Here is a 21,130-nt window from a genome sequence, read left to right as displayed (position 1 = left end):
TTTGCATACCTATCCGTATGGACCAGCATGAAATTTATTTACTAGGTCTGACCTTGGGAGACTAAGCTTTTGAGCCCAGTACTCATGGTGTGATTCCCCTTCAGTTCATCCGCTGAAGTCCTTTCGGTACCAGCACCTTAAGGGCTAGCAGGAATACGCCTACCAGGGCCCTAGTTATTTGGAGGGAGCATTGCGCCCACTTCTCCGAAGGGAGTCGCATATGCTGACTGAATTAAATTGTATATATGTATATATATAGTATTGGAGATTTGCCGGTTGAAGTACAAACTTCAATGAATTGAATTAATGAACTGTGAAGTGTGAGTCTCTATCGTGTGAACTGGGTTTGAACTGAACGATTCAATTAATCGAATAAATAATATTACAAAACTAACAGAATTAAATTTACGTTAAATATATTATTACATAAATTTAAAAAAGTCTGTTTAACGACAATGGGCTTCCAGTGGGGACTGCATGTAAGGCGAGAGTGGTAAAGTAAGCGAGCACCTCATGGGAGGCTAGACCGATCATCATTGACTGGTAACAAACAGGACGCCATTTTGGGAGGTGCAATGTGGTACTCTGTATCTCTGCAAACAACTGTCCAATTTTCAAAATTAAATGGGGTATTTGTTAGTAGGTTGAAGGCTAACTTTTGCATGCATCAGATACATTGTTGATCTAAGAGATCAGTTATTCAGAAATCTATACTATTATATAAAGTTTGCCTGTTTGTTTGTTATCCCATCATGCAAAACCAACTGGTCTAATACATTCAAAATTGCAGGTTACATTCATGTTATACCACGCAAGATTTTAAGCAATCAACCGAGGCCCTAGATCCCTTGAAGATTAAGATATAAAAAATGTTTATTACTCCTTTGTCCCCAAAGAGGGTGAAGTTGTGAATTAAAGATATTCATTAAGGAAAAAATAGATTACTCCTTTTACTTCATTATTATATTTCTGCTACCATAGCAAAGAAATAAGTTATGAATTTTTCATCATTAAAGGTGTGTGTACTTCAGTTACCATAGTTACTATTCTATCTTTTGTAATTTAGTTTTTTTTCAGGTTTCTATAAAGCCTGAATATTATAGTATTTATTACTTATCAGTATTATTTTCACAACTATAAGGATAACATACAGTGCAGGAGTCCAAGAGGTGGAGCCTTCTGGGTAGATGGAAATGGCGACCAAAGCAAGCTCTGCAGGTATCCAGGGCACCGGTCCCAGGCAATCTGAGAGTGGCAAGGAAAGCAAGCTCTGCAGCCATGGGGTAGGCCCCTTGGCCCCAGGATGCTCTAAGGAGCTCCCTGAGTTGGCTCAGAGATTCACCTGGACTGACCTGAGCTCTGAGGGTTCAGGTTCTAGCTAGACGGGCCAGCTGTTGTTTTGTAAGTCACTCATTGTATAAATATGGCCAAAAAACCTCATTCTTCTTTTCCACATTTCTGTTTCAAAATCGTTTACTTCTTGGTAAATTTCCTTGTTAGATTTTAGCCTATAACCTTCCTCCGTTCTTTTGGGTCTAAAAATATTCATTAAGATTGTTCCATATCTATTAAATGATTTTTTACATTAAATTTTCCTAAACACTTGGTTGCATACAAGGCTTCTGGGCAAATTACTGTTTTGTAGCGCATTATATTAGCTTTATTCCTTAAGAATTTCTTATTGTAAACATCCGCTGTCAATCAATAAGTTGTTTCCATTTTACAAACCGTACTTTTAGTCCCTTCTTTTTCAAGTACAGTATAACTATACAGAAAGAAAAACAGAATGAAATACTTTTGCAATTCTTTCTTATAATTCTAATTTTTTTAAATTAATGCCAACTTAAAGGTTAGGTTTTTGATAACAGTCTTTAATTCAGTACCAAATTTATAAAATTAAAAAAATTTTGTTTTCTCACTATTTGACGTTTTACTAGATTTACTTTTTCAGCTTCTATCCAATAGTCTCTAGGTTAACTGTATAATAACAGTTCCATTACAATTGAATCTATTCTCATTCAAGCCATTCTAGCATTTCATAAAATAATAATTCTAACAAATTTCATATTTTATTTTTTCCCTTCAGTTAATATTTATTATGGTTTCACATCTTAATAAATACAGATTCATTCATAAATATATATATATATATATATAAATATTATACACACACAATCATCACAGATTCTCATTATTACAATACGATGATGTAATATAAGCTTGACATGATTATTTCTTATAAAAAATATAATAATAAATGAATTAAAATTTGATACAATATTAGATTATTTTTATTTTGAAATAAAAAAAATTAACTGGAAATTTTTTAAGTAATACTACATGGAGTTCAAATTAAAAGGAACATGAACTATGAAGTGTATATCATGTGTGTTTTACTGCATATACATATAAATCATATAATCAGGTCACACTTTCTATCTCTCTTTCACAAGGCATATATGTATATATATACACACACACACACACACACTCATATATATATATATATATATATAGAGAGAGAGAGAGAGGTAGGGACAGAAAAAATGATTTTATAGCATAGTTATTTTGCCAATATGTACAATATAAATTATACACGTAATATTATAACACAAATACACATTTAATCTAGTAGAAAGACTCCTGTCTTGGTCTGAGAAGAAGACCTTATTTGGTCATAGACATTGAGCTTATTGTGTGGTATGTGTGTTTACACAGTCACTCAAGAGTCATTCAGATAACATAACATTTATTAAAACCAGCAGCAAAACTAAAACTTACTTCTCTCTTCATTCTTAAAGACTTGACAATAAAATACAAGGTCATACAACCTTCAATACCTGTATGCACAGGTAGAATATGCATAAATAAAGAAATACTAAGAGACATTAATGAAAAACAAATATTGAATAATAAAAACTTCTTTTTTTTAAAGAAAAAACAGAACATAATTTTAAAAGATAGCTTTAAAATTATTATTATTATTGTTTCCTAGAATTTTTGATTTTTTTATATAAAAAAAAAGTCACATTAATATACGAATACTTTACACAAAATATATGTAGCATATACTTATATTCTTACACTAATATTCTTATAAGTGTGTGTGTGTGTGTGTGTGTGTGTATATATATATATATATGGTGTTCAAAAAGTGATGCAAACTTATGGAAGAATGTTTCTTTTGTTGCAATTTTAACTGAGGAAAAATGGATTACAAAATTCAGCAGAGAATATTGATTGTCTCTTGATGCATTAGATGTGCGAGTTATGCCTGGACTCAGAATGACTTCACAGAAAAGTACGGTGTGAATGCACCAAACAGGTCCTCCAACAAGCAGCTGTATGGCAAGTTTTAAGAGGCAGGGAATGCAGCAGATGCAGCCAAAAGCAGTCAACTGAAAGAGAAAAGTAGATTGACGTGCAAGCTGCATATTCTGTTAGTCAAGAAATTTGTGTGATGCCTATCTAGCCGGTCTGGTCTCTTCGTTGCTAGTACCCACATAGCATCATGCAGGTGTATAAAGATGCATCCGTACAGAATTCGTGTTGTTCACAAGTTGTTATCTACAGACACTGGAAAATATGTAGCTTTCTGTCAGAGGGGTTCATGTCATCTGTAATGCCAGATGAGGAAGAACTCTATGAATGGTTTTGGTCTGACAAGGCATAAAGAACCCACCGGGTTGGTCTAGTGGTTAATGTGTCTTCCCAAATCAGCTGATTTGGAAGTCAAGAGTTACAGCATTCAAGTCCTAGTAAAGCCAGTTATTTTTACACGGATTTGAATACTAAATCGTGGATACTGGTGTTCTTAGGTGGTTGGATTTCAATTAACCACACATCTCAGGAATGGTCGAACTGAGAATGTACAAGACTACACTTCATTTACACTCATACATATCATCCTCATTCATCCTCTGAAGAATTATCTAAACGGTAGTTACCGGAGGCTAAACAGAAAAAAAAAGCATAAAGAGGCATTTCCATTTTCATTTTCGAAGAAGTAAGCTCCAGTTAATCCCCCCCGCCCAAAATCTGCGCCAAACCATGACCCCGTTAAAATGCATAGGAAATAAATGTACCATATGATTTTTTCAAAAATTACATGTTGTTCAAGCGTGTACTTTTCCATAATTTAAGCTGAATGTATACTGATGACATCACAAAGATATCTACTCTGGTTTTACCGTGAAAAAATTGATGGAAAATTTAAAATATAAGTTCATTTTGGGAAACTCTTTATAATAATATAAATAAAAATAGAATACATACCAGCAGTTTGTTGTCCACAGTCTTAACAATGATTTCTTCTGGTTGATACTGACTGACATCAAATCTTAGTTTCAACATCTTATTATCACCATCTTCTTGTATTAATGGTGAATTGATGTTATCAAGCCACGTATTTGGTCCTGCTTTCAAACCATCGTTTGTTGATACTGTATTACTGGTGGTGCTGTAAAATTAAAAAAAAAATATATATATAAATAAAGACATTAAAAAGAGCAATATTAATAGTAGAATCAAACTACTATAGAAATAAAAAAATTTAATTAATTAATTTTTTAGCGACTTTTTGAAGAAAAGTAGTACAGTATTATTTTCGGTCGCACGGTGGGATTGGCGGGTGAAATTGAATTTTCGGTTTTTTAGTTTGAGTGGGGTGTCTGCAGCACCTCACTGTTTAGGCCATTCATCACAGACATAAAAAAATTAGCAGAAACATCAAATTTTTAATTTGAAGCTATGACTTTTACATAATCTTACACATCACCATCAAAGCTTGTTGTCAAATCCATTCTGAGATAGCGTCCTAAAATTATTTTTATACATTTTAGTGCGTTTAATTTTAGTGGTGTTAAAAATTTTTTTTTTACCTATATTTAATTTATTTATGTGATTGTTTTTCTTCATAAAATAATGAAAAATAACCAAAAAGTAGGCACTGAAATTTACCGATAACTAGCGGAAAATCCTGGTTCGTTAGCATCGATTTTTCTATACTTAAATTTCTAATTTAATTTTCATAATTAAAAAAAAAAAAAAATTTTTACACAAGAGGTAATCAATTTTGACACCTAATAATCCCATTTCAAGACGCCGCCCACCACGGCAACCCCCCGGAGGGCCTAGACCGATTACATAGAAAATAAAGGTGCAAAATGCGGCGCGTCGTTTTTTAAACTTTATTCAAAAATTGAGTTTATAAATATGTTGCAGTTCTAACAGAATATTATTATTACTGTAATTTTTATTCTAAATCTATATTTTTATGTACACCAGTTTCTAACCACCAAACTCTATTATATTATATTATCTACGATCTCCTTTAAAATGTTATCAGCGTTTTCGTATTAAAAAATACGCAATAAATCACTATCTGGCATTCACAACAAAAGATAAATAAATAAAAATTAAAAAGTGACAATTTTGTGTATAGTATAATTTATTTATTTTTTTTTTTAACTTATTTAAACATACGTATATATTTATAGAACCCATTAGCCTATGACACTCGGTAACATCGAGATTCCAAACCGAGGTCATACATCTAGATCGGTTCAACAGTTCAGATTCCACAGTTGAATATACACCCTAAATACCTTACACTCCTTTTTGGGCAATCGTATAACAAGAGATAAATATTAAAAAACACAACTGCTGAAAAAAACATTGTTTTTTTGTTCTGGTTTAGTTCCATCGTAAATTTGTATTATACTAGCAAATATCCCGTTTGAATATTGAAAATCGGAGGATCGGTCGCAAAGATATAACAACACTTCTGAATAACCATGATCTGTTAGATCAAGAGTGTAACTGATACATGCAAAAGTTAGCCTTTAACCTACTAACAAATATCCTGTTTGAATTTTGAAAATCGGACGATTGTTTGCTGAAATATTATAAGACCACCCTATTGCACCTCTCAAAACAGGGCCTCAGGGGCATCCCGTTTGTTACTGGCTGATCCTCTCTAGCCTCACAAGCAGTCCCTAAGAGAAGCCAGTTATTGTTAACAGAAATTTTTTTAAATTTATTTAATATTTTATTTAACGTAAATTTAATTCTATTATTTTTGTAATATTCATAAGGGTTGATTCGAATCATTCAGTACAAACCTAGCTAACAATGATAGAGGCTCACAGTTCATAGTTCATTAATTCAATTCAATAAAGTTTGTGCTTCAACTCCCAAATCTCCACTACTCATATATCTATATCTATATATATATATATATATATATATATATATATATATATATGTGTGTGTGTGTGTGTGTGTGTGTGTGTATAACATTCTCGGTAACGTAAGGATTCCAAAGCGAGATCATACATCTAGATTGGTTTAGCCGCTGAGCTGTTACGGTGGAAAAAAACATACACACGAAATACATTAAACTCCTTTTTGGGGCAGTCGTGTAAAAATGAATTAAATACGTATGTCTGTCTACAAATGGTTCCCATGGATACCAAATGTAGTACACATAATGAAAGAAAACAAACAAAATATATTATTAGGTCAAACTTAACCTCTTCCTCACCGTCCACGGTTTTCTCTACATATACTAATCGATTTTCTCGTATTATTTTATTTTATGTAGTTCACTTTTTATTCAGACTGTACTTTTTTATTAGGTTTTACAACCTTTTTTTATGATCCAGTAACTCGGTTCATAAAATTAAAATATAAGGCACAGTAACTAAATAAACTTAAGAAATAATTAGGTTGAACCACAAATCGTAAGAGGAAAATGCAAAATTAAAGTCTGCCTTTACCTTTTATCTAAACGTTTTGGGTTCGAATTCCAGTATATTTGACTTTTTTTTTATTTCGCTACGAAATTTATTTATCTTCAAGAAACAGTAATTGTTAAATCTGGTGAATATAAAATAAATAAAATATAAAGCACCATAAGATGCAGCGTTACCATTTTTATAATTATTTTGGACCGAAATCATAAAAGAGTTAGAATAAATGTATTAGGGTAAAACAGGTGGCTGTTGCAACAAAATTTGCAGTCTTGAAATCTTCATGGTAAATAATTCTTTCAAATAAAAATGAAAATGGAAAATGAACAGTCTCTTTATTAATTTTAATAAATGGTTATTTATATTTATTTTTTATAAATATAATTTAACCAAACTTTACCTACGGTCGCTTCGCTCGACTAATTAACACCGTATTTTTTTGAGTATTTATTTAATAAATTAATTATTCCAATTATTTATTATTTAAATAATCAAAACACTCATGTTAGTTAGTCAAGGTTAGCGAGCGTAGGTTAAGTTTGGTTAAATTATATTTATAAAATAAATAAATATAAATAACCATTTATTAAAATTAATAAAGAGACTGTTTTGAATCTATGTTAAACTCTATATCGGCCCATTTTCCACCGAAATCCGACTGACTACTTTGTTTTTAAATAAAGCTGTAGCTGCGGTGGCGTTAATACGTAAGTACCATTTTTTTTTTAATAATTGTTCACCGAAAAGGAGATTAAGCCTATTCAAATTAAAAAAAAAAAAAAAGATTGAGACCCAGCTCAAAATTAAAAAAAAAAAACTGTTAAAAAATTGAAAATACACAAGACACTGTTTTTGTATGAAACTTTTGATGAAATAAAACATTTTACAAACGAAGAAAGCTCTAAACCCAGTTTTAAATAAAAATACGTTTATAATAAAAGTTGTTGAAAATTGTATGTACTTAAATTTTGTGAGTATAAATTAATTTTTCCGGAAGTGGGAGAAAATATTATATGCAATACATAATATCTCCCATGAAGAGTAATATTTAATTTTTCAGAAATTTTTATTTGCTGTAAATCACCGGTCAAAGCCTCTTACTCTGAAAGTAATGAAATTCAATATCCAGCCAGTACCTTATAGTGAACAGAATGAAGATGGAGCTTAATATCTCTTGCATTTTGGTAGAATCGACAGAATTTTTGATACGGTTTTGCTTATCTGAAAAAGACCTTTAAAACAAAGGATCGCACGACTGTAAATCCCATTTAATATTTTTGAGCCGCTCCTGCCTCCCGCATTCAATGAAGGCCGAATATTCTAAATTGGAGTTTACTGAGTCAGTCTATCTTATCGGAAAAGATTTCCAAAGAGAAAATCGGGATAACTCGATTAACGAAAAGATTAAAGGGGAACATAAAACCGTAATTATCTTAAACAAACACAATGTTGACCCCCATTTTGGATTGGGTGACCAGGATTTAGTTTTAATTGTATTATTTTTCTTGTTTCATCGAGCTCTTCTAAATTATATATCAAATAACCATTGCCCCCCCCCAAAAAAAATATCAAAAACAGTGAAATATACGTTCGTTGGAGTTGTCCCTCAGTACAAGTAAGAATGCCCGGAAACCCCATCCAGTTATGTCAATTATAAATAAAAGCTACAATTTAAAATATTTATAATTTTATTTAAATATAATACTTTTTTGTTTATTTAATTCAATGATTCTAACTAAAGCGCGCGCGCGCATACCGTATTTAATTCGCGCAAGTGTGGCGGTACTAGCGGCGACGGTCGGCAGTAACTAAACTGATGTTTCACAAACTAAATTTCACAACTTACATAAACAAATTTCGCTTGTAATTTCGGCAGACCCGTATAGTCGCAAGGCTTAACGCACCAGGTACAGAGTCCACTTGGCGATCGCGTTCGAAACCGATTTAATATTTTACACTTTAAAATATTATTCATTTATTTCATTCTAACGCTCATCTGTGACGTCACAATATAGCAAACGACTACTACTACAGCATTTTTTGTTATGGAGGTGAGATTTTGCAAAAAAATGTTTTATTATAAATATCGTTATTTATCAATTGTTAACAAATGCATCTAAAAAAAATATGTCCTTTATTAGGCGAAATCTTGAGATAATGAAAGTGACCTTGCTCTACAGCCTCACCCCTTGACCTTTTAATTTGAAAATTTAATGGCATCAATGCCCCATACATAGAAGTAGTCTGACAAGAGTTTTATAAAACTCGGTCCAGCAGTTCCGGAGATATAAAGTGATTCAGAGGCTGACACCACACACATGTACATACGAACGTTAACATCCGGAAAATTTCCATCCGGTTTTTTGGGTTCCTTAGGTGTGAAAACGTCAAGATCATATGAAAAATCCCATACCTGATCGGGACTCGAATCTGGACCACCAAATATAAGGACAAGATGTACCACTCCACCACAGTTCGTAATTATGATCGCCGATTTATATAAAGGTAATACCGTAGAAACAAAATCCTGGTACACGAAGGAACACCGTACAATTTTAAGTAATAAAAATATAAATTTATATAATGTATAAATTCACAAAAAAAGAATTCACGTTTGAAAAACGTTTGGTACGATGCACTAAGTTACTCGGTTCAGTTATCGACAAATAATATATTCGTGTTTAAAAAGAATGAAAATAGATACAAATTTTTAACTTCTAAAATTAGAATAAAATCATGAACAATAATTTAATAGATATAGCCTTTAAACGTTTATTATAAATTCATAAAAATTATATATATTTATATAATATTAAAAAACAAATAGAAAATAATACTGATTACCATGTTCTCACATGTTTGCCAACATACCCGTAGGAAAAGATCGTATTTTTTTTTTTAGGACATAGAATTTTATAATTATACAAAAATAGCATGATTACGTAATTAAAATAGCGAAATAACAGTTCTATTTTTTTTTTAAATTACAATAATAAAGAGTTTTTTTCTAGTTTAAACCAGTTTCTTCTAGTTTTCATAATAATATAAGTACAAATGAGGTTATATTCGAATCCCGACCGGGATATTATTTTTCTTTTCTTTTTTTACACAAAACGGGTAATGTAATGTTATTAAAACATGTCATATCTAAATTGCAATATATTATATTATGTATATATATATAACAATACTTCAATTCGTTATAATATAAAACTCAGAAGGTTATACAATAATCATCGTCCTTCATAAGGATAACAATACCAATTTATAGTATCATTATATTACATCTAACACAAAAATAAAAAATGAATCGCATTGAAAAGGATAAAATAACAAAATCAAGGACACCTAAAATAAAATCATTTTAAAATAATCCTCCACATATAATTAAAAAAAGAAATCGTATATCATGCATTATACAATACTATAAAAGAAATATATTCTTTTTAAAACGCTAATCTTAGCCGACCCGCCTAGCAGAACCGTGACCCTCGGGGCCCAGACGAACCCAGAGCCAACTCAGGGGCAACTCGGCACTACCCAGAGCCTACACCATGGTCGCAGAGCTCGCTCCACTCGCCATCAACAATTTACCAGGGATATCATCGCCCTGGACACCCACAGAGTTGCTTCGGTCGCCATTCCCATCTACCCAGAGGGCTCAACCCCCTGAACCCCCGCACTGTTCGTTATCCTTATGGTCGTGAGAAAAATACTGATAAATAGTATTCAGGCTTTAAAGAAACATGAAAAAAGGACTAAATTACCAAACAAAATAATAGCAACTATGTAACTAAAGTACACACATCTTTGACGATGAAAAATTCATAACTTATTTCTTTGCCATGAGGCAGAAAATGAAGTGAAAGGATTAATCTATTTTTTCCTTAATGAATATCTTTAATTCACAACTTCATCCTCAAGTCTTCAAGGGAGTTGAGGCTTCGATCGATGGCCTTTCCCGGGATGACATGAACGTATCCTGCAAATCTGAAAGCAATCGGTCGATTTGTTCTCGGGTAATAGAAATTCCATCCATTATATTTTTCATTGTTAAATCATGTGGCATTCGAACATCGATTTTTTTTTTACATTTAGCCTTCTTCAAAATATTTAAACCTGTTTTTTGGTCGATATTTAGTTCGATCGAAATGTTCCAAAAAGAAAAGGATGACTTTCTTGATCGTATTGTATTTAGTGATGAACATTACAACTTAGCAGAAAAATTAACTTACATAATGTTCTTCTCTGGTCGTCAGATAAGCTCCATAAACATTTATAATACGAAAAGAACTTCCCAAAATTAATTTCTTTTTGCGATATTCCGACGGCATGTTTATCTGCCGTTAATTTTCTTTCTCTGAAGCAAACATAAATAAAATATATGCCTATTTTTTTTTTAACCCTCAAGACCACTGTTAGGTATTGCTTTGGAGGATGATTTGTAGCGTGTGTGAAAATCCCATGTCTGAACGGGATTCGAACCTGGAATCTCCTGATAAAAGGCCGAGACGCTACCACTAGCGTCACAGAGGATATATGATACCTTCACAGCTCTTTCCTTACGTGCAAGATTGACTAAAAAAACTTGATTTCCTGGATTTATTCCTAAAACGGCATAACTCAGTACGGGATAGGTCAAATGACTTTTGAACGTACCCAATGACAGAGCTTGTCTGCGGTGTCCTTCAAGGTCACTCGCTCTGACTCCGTATGAGTTTTTCCCTTTGGGTTATATACAGAATATTATGTAAGTTTTAAAAACCTATCGATCTACCCGATTTGAAGCGCAGAATTGAAGCAGCTGTCGCTTCTATTAATCCAGACATGCCGGGTAAAGTACGGAACGAACTCTCCTATCGTTTTAATGTGTGCTGCGTGACAAAAGCTGTTCATGCTGGACGAAAGGAGAGAGAAATAGGGTATGTCCTCATTAGAGGCTTATTAAATTTGCGAATCTGTTTCTTAATTTTTAAGTAAATCAAGAGGATTTTGAATAAATTGAATTGTAGGACAAAATTATCCTTGTTGCGATCAACACTTGTTTTGTTGGCACGAAGATAGTATTTTTGAAATTTAAAGACTCGATCAAGTAATGATCTGAAAGCACGGTCTAATTAAAGCTAGATATAGGAAGAGTGTTCGTATGAAACCTTCGGTGTTAGAGGAAGCCGCGGGGATCGCGCTTCCGCGAATCGATTTATTTGATACCTGACGGTTGTACGTTACGGTAAGCGGTCGTAGTCGACCGCTTAGGAGGTAGGTCGTGTAAATACACCGATGGAAATGTCTGCGGAGGCATTTGCATTGATGGCAACCTGACAGAAACCAAACCGATGACTGTGTTGTGTTATCAGGTTCAGATGGTCTGAAAGACGACCTCCTATAAAGGCCATCAGGGATAGCAACGGAGGAGCGGTGTGGCGACCGGGATCGTCACAAGGCGGGTATCTTCTCCTACGGGAGCAGGATGCTCACATTGAAACGTAGATAAAATTCCAAGAATTACTCTTTCCTTTTATTTGTGATTTATTACTGTAAGTTTAAATTAAAAGATATTAGATAGCTTTAAAACCACGACAGTCTTTTTTGTACATCCGGTATATGTCCAAAGTAAATTACAATTTTATTTAAAAATTACGTTGCGGCGTAAACATTTAAATAAATAAATAAATGCAAATCAATGTGCAGGGTATTTAAAAAAAAATTATACGACAAAATTATTTAAAATTTAAAATCCATATTATGATAATATTAATGAAAATAACTTGCTGTTCAATTAACAACAGGAAGTAAAATAACAACACTTTATCTCCATTTTAATTAAATTCAATACTGTATTAACTAAACTGCGCCTATGGTAAAGACAACACGTATTCACGTGTTAACAAATTCTATTAAAAAAAAAGTCACGTGTGAATATAAACTTCCATGCGTGTAATAACCAAAAACTATAAGTGATTAACAACAACATAATGTAGATAGAAATTACCCATTATTCTCTTTAAAAAGGTAATTAAAAACAAACTTAACAACAATAATAATTAATACTAAGAACTAAGCAACACTCTTCATTCATTTTAAGTGCTTTTCAGAAAATTAATATTAAATTTAATTAGCAGTAGTACTACGTAAAAATAAAAAAATTACAGGAGTATAACTTCCTAACGCGAATTAAAAAAAAGCTATTTCATTTCACTTTTTACTAGTTTTCTTTTTAATAACTAATAAAAATGATAGAAATTAAACCATTGTACAAAGTTTTAAACACGCAATTACTTTTAAAAAAGATAATAATAATGTTTCTTTTTTTAAACAGCGTATTAAAACAATTTATAGTTACGCATAAAAATCGAGATCCTTATTCCAGTAGTAAAGAATTGTTCATCTTGAATTTTGAACAATTATTGTACCGCATTTTTGATCTGCTCACCATTACCGAACTCATGTCACGTAAACGCTTTTTGATAGGACAAAAAAAAAAAATCTGACGTTTCAAGATCGGGACTGTAAAGTTGATGTGTAACACCTAACGACAGTACTTTTGAATAGCTTAGCGTGTATTTTGAACGGTATGGGAACGAACATTAACCCACCGGGTTGGTCTAGTGGTGAACGCGTCTTCCCAAATCAGCTGATTTGGAAGTCGAGAGTTCTAGCGTTCAAGTCCTAGCAAAGTTAGTTATTTTTACACGGATTTGAATACTAGATCGTGGATACCGGTGTTCTCTGGTGGTTGGGTTTTAATTAACCACACATCTCAGGAATGGTCGAACTGAGACTGTACGAGACTATACTTCATTTACACTCATACATATCATCCTCTGAAGTAATCTGAAAGGTAGTTAGTTACTGGAGGCTAAACAGGAAAAAGTAAGTGAACGGACATTATCGTGCAAAACAATAACGCCTTTTGAGAAATAAGAGGTACGTTTCCTCCTTAATGCGGGTTTCGCTTTATTTTAGTTCCAACATACCGTTAGTATCACTTTATTCTGCCGACGCGTCGGTTTTGAATTTTTCCTGTCGAACGTTTCCGGTAAACGAACGTCTGGATTCCGCCTCGAAATGACGAGTTGAATTTCATCAGAAGTAATTATGCGATGTAAAAAAAACCTGATAACACAGTTGTAGGAATTTAAAAGTCCTACAACTGCGGATTTTTACCGACGCATAAAAGTACCAGTATAATAAGTTGCGACAATGGAATTATTCCGAAACGCGTCTACATATAACAAAAGAATGAAACTAAGAAAGGTAAACGGTACTCAAGACTGAAATACAGAAACGTTTATCAAAATACACACCCATATATACAACCATCCGAAAGTTTTTTTTTCATGATTTTCGGTAATTTAGTTTCGTATGAATATTCCGGAAGCAGTATCCTTGTTCGTGACGTATATGAAAGGTGTAGTCTAATATAAACTCAGCCAACCGTACCCGAGACGTGTGGTTAATTGAAACCCGACCACCAAAGTACACCACCGGTATCCACGATCTAAGTATTGAAATTCAAATAAAAGCAACTACCTTTAATAGGATTCGAACCTGAGAAGTCTCGACTTCAAAATCCGCTGATTTTCGGTTAAAGAGGGTCATGAAAACTTCCAAGTTTTACAAAAGTCCTCGCATCCAAAACTTTGACCTACCATACTTTCCCGGGATTAGTGACAAAAAAAATAAAATAAAATATTAATTTTTTAATAATCGATGATTTTATTGTTTAAAATTCTTAATGGGATATGCTACATAAAATACAAATACAGTATCTGATAATTTTACATCGTAATGTTGGTACTTCAGAATTTACAGGCGATTGTAACATTAAAATAATAATACTAAAGAAACATTTGCATATAGCTAGAAATTAAATAGCGACACGTCGATTCTAAAATGAATAAAACAAAAACAAGTAGAATATTATCCGCAATAAAAAACCATGTACATCACACGTAATACAAACAGATAGGCTTAAACAAATAGTACGCTAAAATAACGACTACGGCAACTGTCATACATTAATTATATTGATTACTATTAAGCAATAATAATTATTAACATCAAGTTTTATCGTTAAATCTAAACAAAAATTAAAGAAAGAAAAAATGCAATCAAAATAATTATTTTTAACTAGAACATATGTCGGTAATCAATTAAAAACATCTGTTTTATACATTTCAACGTAAAAAATAAAACGAATTATTGTCCATAAATTATTTTACACGTTATAAATTTGTAAAGCATAATATAATAAGAAATAAACAAATAAGGAAAGTTGTTAACGACTGAAAAAAATTTAGTGTTGTATTCATCGGGTAACAAAAAAAAACCTTTCTTAAAAGAGTTCAAAGCTAAATACTACCACTTGATAAAAAGAAAAAAACTATTATAAAAAACTAAATTTTATTTTATTTTCGAAAAAGTAATATTTCTTTAATTAAATTCTGGAATGTGTAAAATTACCTTTTTTTTTCTTTTTCCTGTTTAGCCTCCGGTAACTACCGTTCAGATAATACTTCAGAGGATGATATGTATGAGTGTAAATGAAGTGTAGTCTTGTACATTCTCAGTTCGACCATTTCTGAGATGTGTGATTAATTGAAACCCAACCACCAAAGAACACCGATATCTAGTATTCAAATCCGTGTAAAAATAACTGGCTTTACTAGGACTTGAACGTTGGAACTCTCGACTTAAAAAAATCAGCTGATTTGGGAAGACGCGTTCACCACTAGACCAACCACGTGAGTTTGTGTAAAATTACATAACTTGTGATTTTACACAACTTAAATGCATAAACAGAAGTTAATGTAAAATCGAAGTTGTATGAAATCTCACAGCCATCCGAAAAAAATGCTATTGTAGATGTCTGCTATGTTGTGACGTCACAAGTGAGCGTCATAATTAAGTAAATTACTAATATTTAAAGTAATAAAGTCGGACTGGCCGGGTCTCGATCGCCCGGTCGACTAGGTACCTGGTCGCGGCTACACCGGACTGCCGAACGTACGAGCGAAATTTGTTCTATGTAACTGGTGCAATTACATTAGTTAGTGCCGACCGTCGCCGTGAATACCGCCACACCCCCGCAAATTAGATACGGTATGAGCGCGCGCTTTAGTTAGAATCATTAAATTAAATAAACAAAAAAAAATTATGTTTAAATAAAATAATAATTTTTTTTTATAAGATATAATGAAAATATAAGGAGTGCGACACCGAACATACACACGTACATACGAACATTAATATCCGGAAAATTTACATCCGGTCTTTTGGGTTCGTTAGGTGTGAAAAACGTGAAGATCCAGTGAAAAACATATATGCCTAAATCGGACCAACTACAAAACTTTTTCTTCTATAGCTATAGTGTTATCTTGATAGGGAAATAAAATCAATCATCTGGAGCCGTTACAGGGTGTCAAACAGAATAAATGGAATATATAGCAGTTAACTGCTGGACTTTCACTCCTTCAAGTCAATCGTAGATATTTAACGCAGTTATTAATTGTTCTGAGAAAAACAATTTTATCGTTTAACTTTATTTTTTCCCCGAATATATAGGCCACGTATTTCCTATTGAACTATGTAATAATCTACAACAACACTGTCATATTACGCGCTATTATATATGTTGACGAGCGGCTTTGTTGTGTTACTGTCGCCGAAAAAAATCGTCAATGCATCAATTTGACTGAAACCATTGGAAATTGAAATAAATAAAATGATAAAGACGCGTAATAGATGTAGATTTTAAATTACTTTATGGCTCTCTTGGAACGGTAACTCTTTCGTTCAAGTAGAATCTTGGAATCTTGTTACAAAGGATTATATAATTTAAATTCGTTATTATTATCTTATTTACCACAATGTTTTAGTACTGTTCAGTCGAAACTGTGTGTACTTGGAAAAGAAGTGGTGTTGCACGAGCACTTTTTTAATTCATAAAATGTTTTCAGATGTACATCCATCACGGGTCACTATTATTTTGATTTTGATTCAAATTATTAAGAGTAGAATTTCAGTTGAACCTTACGTTTGCAAATTTAACAACGTTATTTCAAAATGCCCGTCAGATGTCGAAATATACTTTTTTGGAGAAAAAACAAACAAAAACGTCATGGAAATTTTGAGAATCAAACTGATACATAATAAGGATTACATGACGTACTATAATAATTTTTTATTATCGTCCGTTATTTTTTTATACCTGTCTAAATTTTATTTTTTGAAAATCTTGTAAAAAATATATGTTTTTTTTTTTACATTTTCAAGCCGATAAAAAAAACCGGTATTGTTTTACACATTTTTTGTTTAATACATCGTAATCTAGGACCTGAAGATGTGTACAGCAGAAATCGTACATCTATAATAAATTTTCATATTTTTAAACAATAAAAACCGTTAAAAAAAAATGAAAAACCTTATACAAATCTTTTTTATGTACAGTTCAAATAACAAATTAGCTTTCAACATTTTTGTTTTAGTTTTTTCAAAGAGATATCGTACCCGAAGGGATAGAGCGTCATACTATTTAATATATATTACATATGAACGAAGCTATGTTATTTCGTTCAGAAAATACGACGAGAAAAAGATACAGATGCCATACTACGTCATAGCATATCAACCTTGGTAGCTTAAAATAATCAACCACGGCCCCTGTTGTGGATAATATGTAACTAAAAAACACACGCACACTAAGAAAAGGTATACGGGTCGCCACAGCCGCCAAACATCTACTATAGCTAGGCTAGCTAGCTTTTGCTTCTTTTAAAAGTATACGATTCCATTTAGCACTGGTAGAGAGAAAGAGAAGTCTATGTACATATTAAAACTTACTTGTACTTATATACATACAATACAAATAAAATGTTTACTCTTTTGAAATTCGTTTGCACATTTCTTTTTATTACGAAGTCAGCTTAAAAAGGAATTGCAAAATAAATTAAGAAAAAACCATTACGTAAAAGAAAATTCATTAAATAAAAATACCAGTAAAGTAAACATACATAGACAACCAAATTGCATTAAAGTGTTTATTCTTGTTGAAAAGTAAAAATAACTTGGAAATCAACCTATTTCATTTCATTAGTGTAAACAGAAAACATTTTTTTTAGTATGCTTCATAACCTAATACAAATCATCCACGCTTTAAAAAACATAAAAATATTTCCCATCGATGCCTTATCGTCAGCATTTTTTTTTTCAATTAAGGGATATTCCCGAGTAATATGTTTCAATGACGAACTGCTGGTTTTTTACTTTCCAGTCTATATAGGGCTATAGCTCTACAAAGAAAAGTATTGTAATCGGAATGATTTGGTCAAATGCGATTTTGAAGTTTTGACATCTAATGAACCCAAAAAACCAGATAGAAAATTTCCGGATGTTAATGTTCGTATGTACGTTGTTCGTTGCCGAACTCTAAATCACCTTATATCTCCAGAACTACTGGACCGATTTTGACCAAACTAAGTCAGATTACTTGTATATATGGGGCATTGATGCCAATAAATTTTCAACTTAAAAGATTAAGGGGGTGAAGCTGTAGAGCAAGGTCACCACCGATAGAATCTCCAGATTTCGACTAATGTCGTATTTTTTATGCCAAATTTATTAACGATTAAAAGTAAGGAACAATATCTGTAAAAACATTTTTTTTTATATCGAACCCCTACTCAATAATGTTGTAGTGGTTTGCTATGTTCTGTCCTCACAGGTGAGCGATAGAATAAATAAATGAATAATATTTAAAATGTAAAAAGGTAACTCGGTCTGACCGGGTCTCGAACTCGATCGGACGGTCGACTAGACTCGATCTGACGCGTTAAGCCCCGCTGCTACACCAGCTGCCGACCGTCGTCGCTAGTACCGCCCCACCAGAGTAAATACAGTATGCCCCGCTTTAGTTAGAATCACTGAATTAAACGAACGAAAAAGTATTATATTTAAATATAATGATATAAATAATTTTATTTAAGTTGGTGTGTACGTGTGCGTAAGCCGTGTATCAGAAACAACTGTCGTCGGCTTTTTTTTACATTTAGTTTATTTTTAAATGAACGTAACAATTATTAAAAAAAAAAAAACAAAATTTAAACAGCAATACTAGACTATAAAATGGCTACTTAAACATAATCACCGATAAATGAAAATTGTTTGATTAAAAAACATCCGAAATAGGGTGAGATGAATGAATAAAGGTTTAATTATAATGTACCTTAACAAGGCATATATTTAAAATATTTTTTTATACCCATTTTATACCCGCTTCAATTAATATTAAAAAGAAAACTTGAAAGGTGAAAAAGTAAAGTATATATATATATATACTACTAAGTCCGAAACTAATCAGTAAAGAAACAGCGCAAGTTATGATATAAGTACGCAAAATTAATGATTGTAAAATAATTCGATTATTGCTAATGTGTAATGAAATGCAATTCGATCTCCGTGGCGCAGCGATTGCGACAAGGGTTTTCATCCGGTAGTCCCGGATTGGAATCCCGGTTAGTAATGGCATTTTTCATACGCTTCAAAACTTCCATTTCATATTTCCACCGGCACAAGCTTCGAGCTGTGATGAAATAGAAAAAAATAAGTAAACGTGGATACAGGGAATTTAATAATAACCTATTATTTTAATACGTTATTTAACATTTTTTTAAATGTTTAATTTGAAAAAAGTAATGAATAGGAATACTATATATAAATTTATATAAGCATTTTAGTTAACGGTCTTTTGAGAACATTCCAGTGCTTTTGTTTTTTTTTTTTTCAGGAATATACATGTTGACAGCTATGCACTTCGCGCCAGAGCCAAATTCCTTCCACTAAACAAATATTTGGCAGCAAATACGTAACACAAATTCAGAACCCGGTTCGTTTTTATAAATTAAAATGATTAAATACCCCTTAAAACTGAACAGAACTGAAAATTTATTTTAATAGCAGATCCAATAATGAAGTCTGTTATGTATCGGTAGCCGATACATCGGCGTCCAAACTTCAGTTCTTAGGATCGATTTTTTTACTCTTTTTAAAAGTTCTATTAAAATCACATCTTTATCGATTATAAAAATACCATCTTTAGACGTGCATATTATAGAATTATTTTATTTATATAATGAAGGAACCATTAAATGGAATGATTTTTCCCCCTTCCGATTCAAAAACAAACTTTTTTTAAAACTTTATTTAATGGGAAAAAAAGTTTATAAAGCTCTGTCGGTCAGCAACATATACCGCTTGATGGAGATAAACCGATTTGTACAGACACAGACAACACCGATGTTTTTCGTCTAAAACATTTCACGCAGTTTCCCGTTCGTAGCTGTGTAATAAGTAGTAGTAAATTACTTATATTATAATAAAATTGCGTTAAAAATTGGGAAAAATTAAATAAAAATGAAGTTTCAGGGGATAATTTAACGAAAGGATTATTGTTTAACGATGGAAGTCCACTTTGTAATTTCCTGAAAATGAATAAGTCGGATCTTAAAGTGTTTTTTGAACCAGTTGCTCCAAAAATAATGAAAAACTTATACGAATTTCGGCTCACCAGTTCAATGGAATAGACTAAATACTCGTACTTATATTACTGAACGATCAGAGACCGACAATACAAACGTAATGAAAACTATACGGTTGACAATATTTCACACAGCAATGGTACTTTATTCGTATTTTGAAATATGCATTATGTATACTATATAATATAAATTTATACCTTTTTTTTACTTCTTTGTACGAAGTAAAGAAAATATTATAATGGAGAAAAATTTCGGTTTTTATATTTCAACAGAAATATCCATTTTGACCGCTCCTGAATCCATTTTGAGTAGTTTCGACGTGACGTCTGTACGTACGTATGTATCTCCCATAACTCAAAAACGATTAGCCGTAGAATGTTGAAATTCTAGATTTACGACTATTGTCACATGTAGTTGTGCACTCCGGTTGATTGCAATCGACTTGACCAAAAATGTCTTAAAAAAGCGCAAAATCCAATTTTTGTTTTTAATTTTGAACTTTTTCTTAACTGCAGTAATAAGCCCTCATTCAGAGCTTTTCAACGATATATCATAAGTGGTACTTATTTTCATTTGTTCCAGAATTTATAGCTAAATGAAATTTTAATTAATGAAATATTTGGTGGATCTTAGAGGGGGTGTGCACATCGGTTCGAATCTGACTTCATTTCCTTTTTTTTTAATTTAAATATATTGATTTATTAATAATTATTAACCCCCGATTATAAAAAAAATGTCAAAATAAATAATTCATAAAATGATAAAAAATCAAAAGTTAGAAGTGAAATAAAATTTATGTACTCTTATTATAAAAAAAAAAAATATGTATGTAATTTAACA

General features: G+C 32.0%; 1 protein-coding gene across 2 annotated transcripts in view; it reads right to left on the bottom strand.

Annotated features, from left to right (window-relative positions):
* LOC142332490 (alpha-crystallin B chain) overlaps positions 1-21,130 on the bottom strand; it is a 72,374-nt gene that overhangs the window by 20,939 nt on the left and 30,305 nt on the right. For both annotated transcript variants that reach the window (XM_075378939.1, XM_075378940.1), the window contains one exon: positions 4,276-4,459. In XM_075378939.1, coding sequence (XP_075235054.1) covers positions 4,276-4,459 — 184 coding nt within the window. The remainder of the gene's footprint in view (positions 1-4,275; positions 4,460-21,130) is intronic.

Source organism: Lycorma delicatula, chromosome 11 (assembly GCF_047948215.1).
Source record: "Lycorma delicatula isolate Av1 chromosome 11, ASM4794821v1, whole genome shotgun sequence".
NCBI lineage: Eukaryota > Metazoa > Arthropoda > Insecta > Hemiptera > Fulgoridae > Lycorma > Lycorma delicatula.
This window is presented reverse-complemented; position numbering and strand designations above follow the sequence as displayed.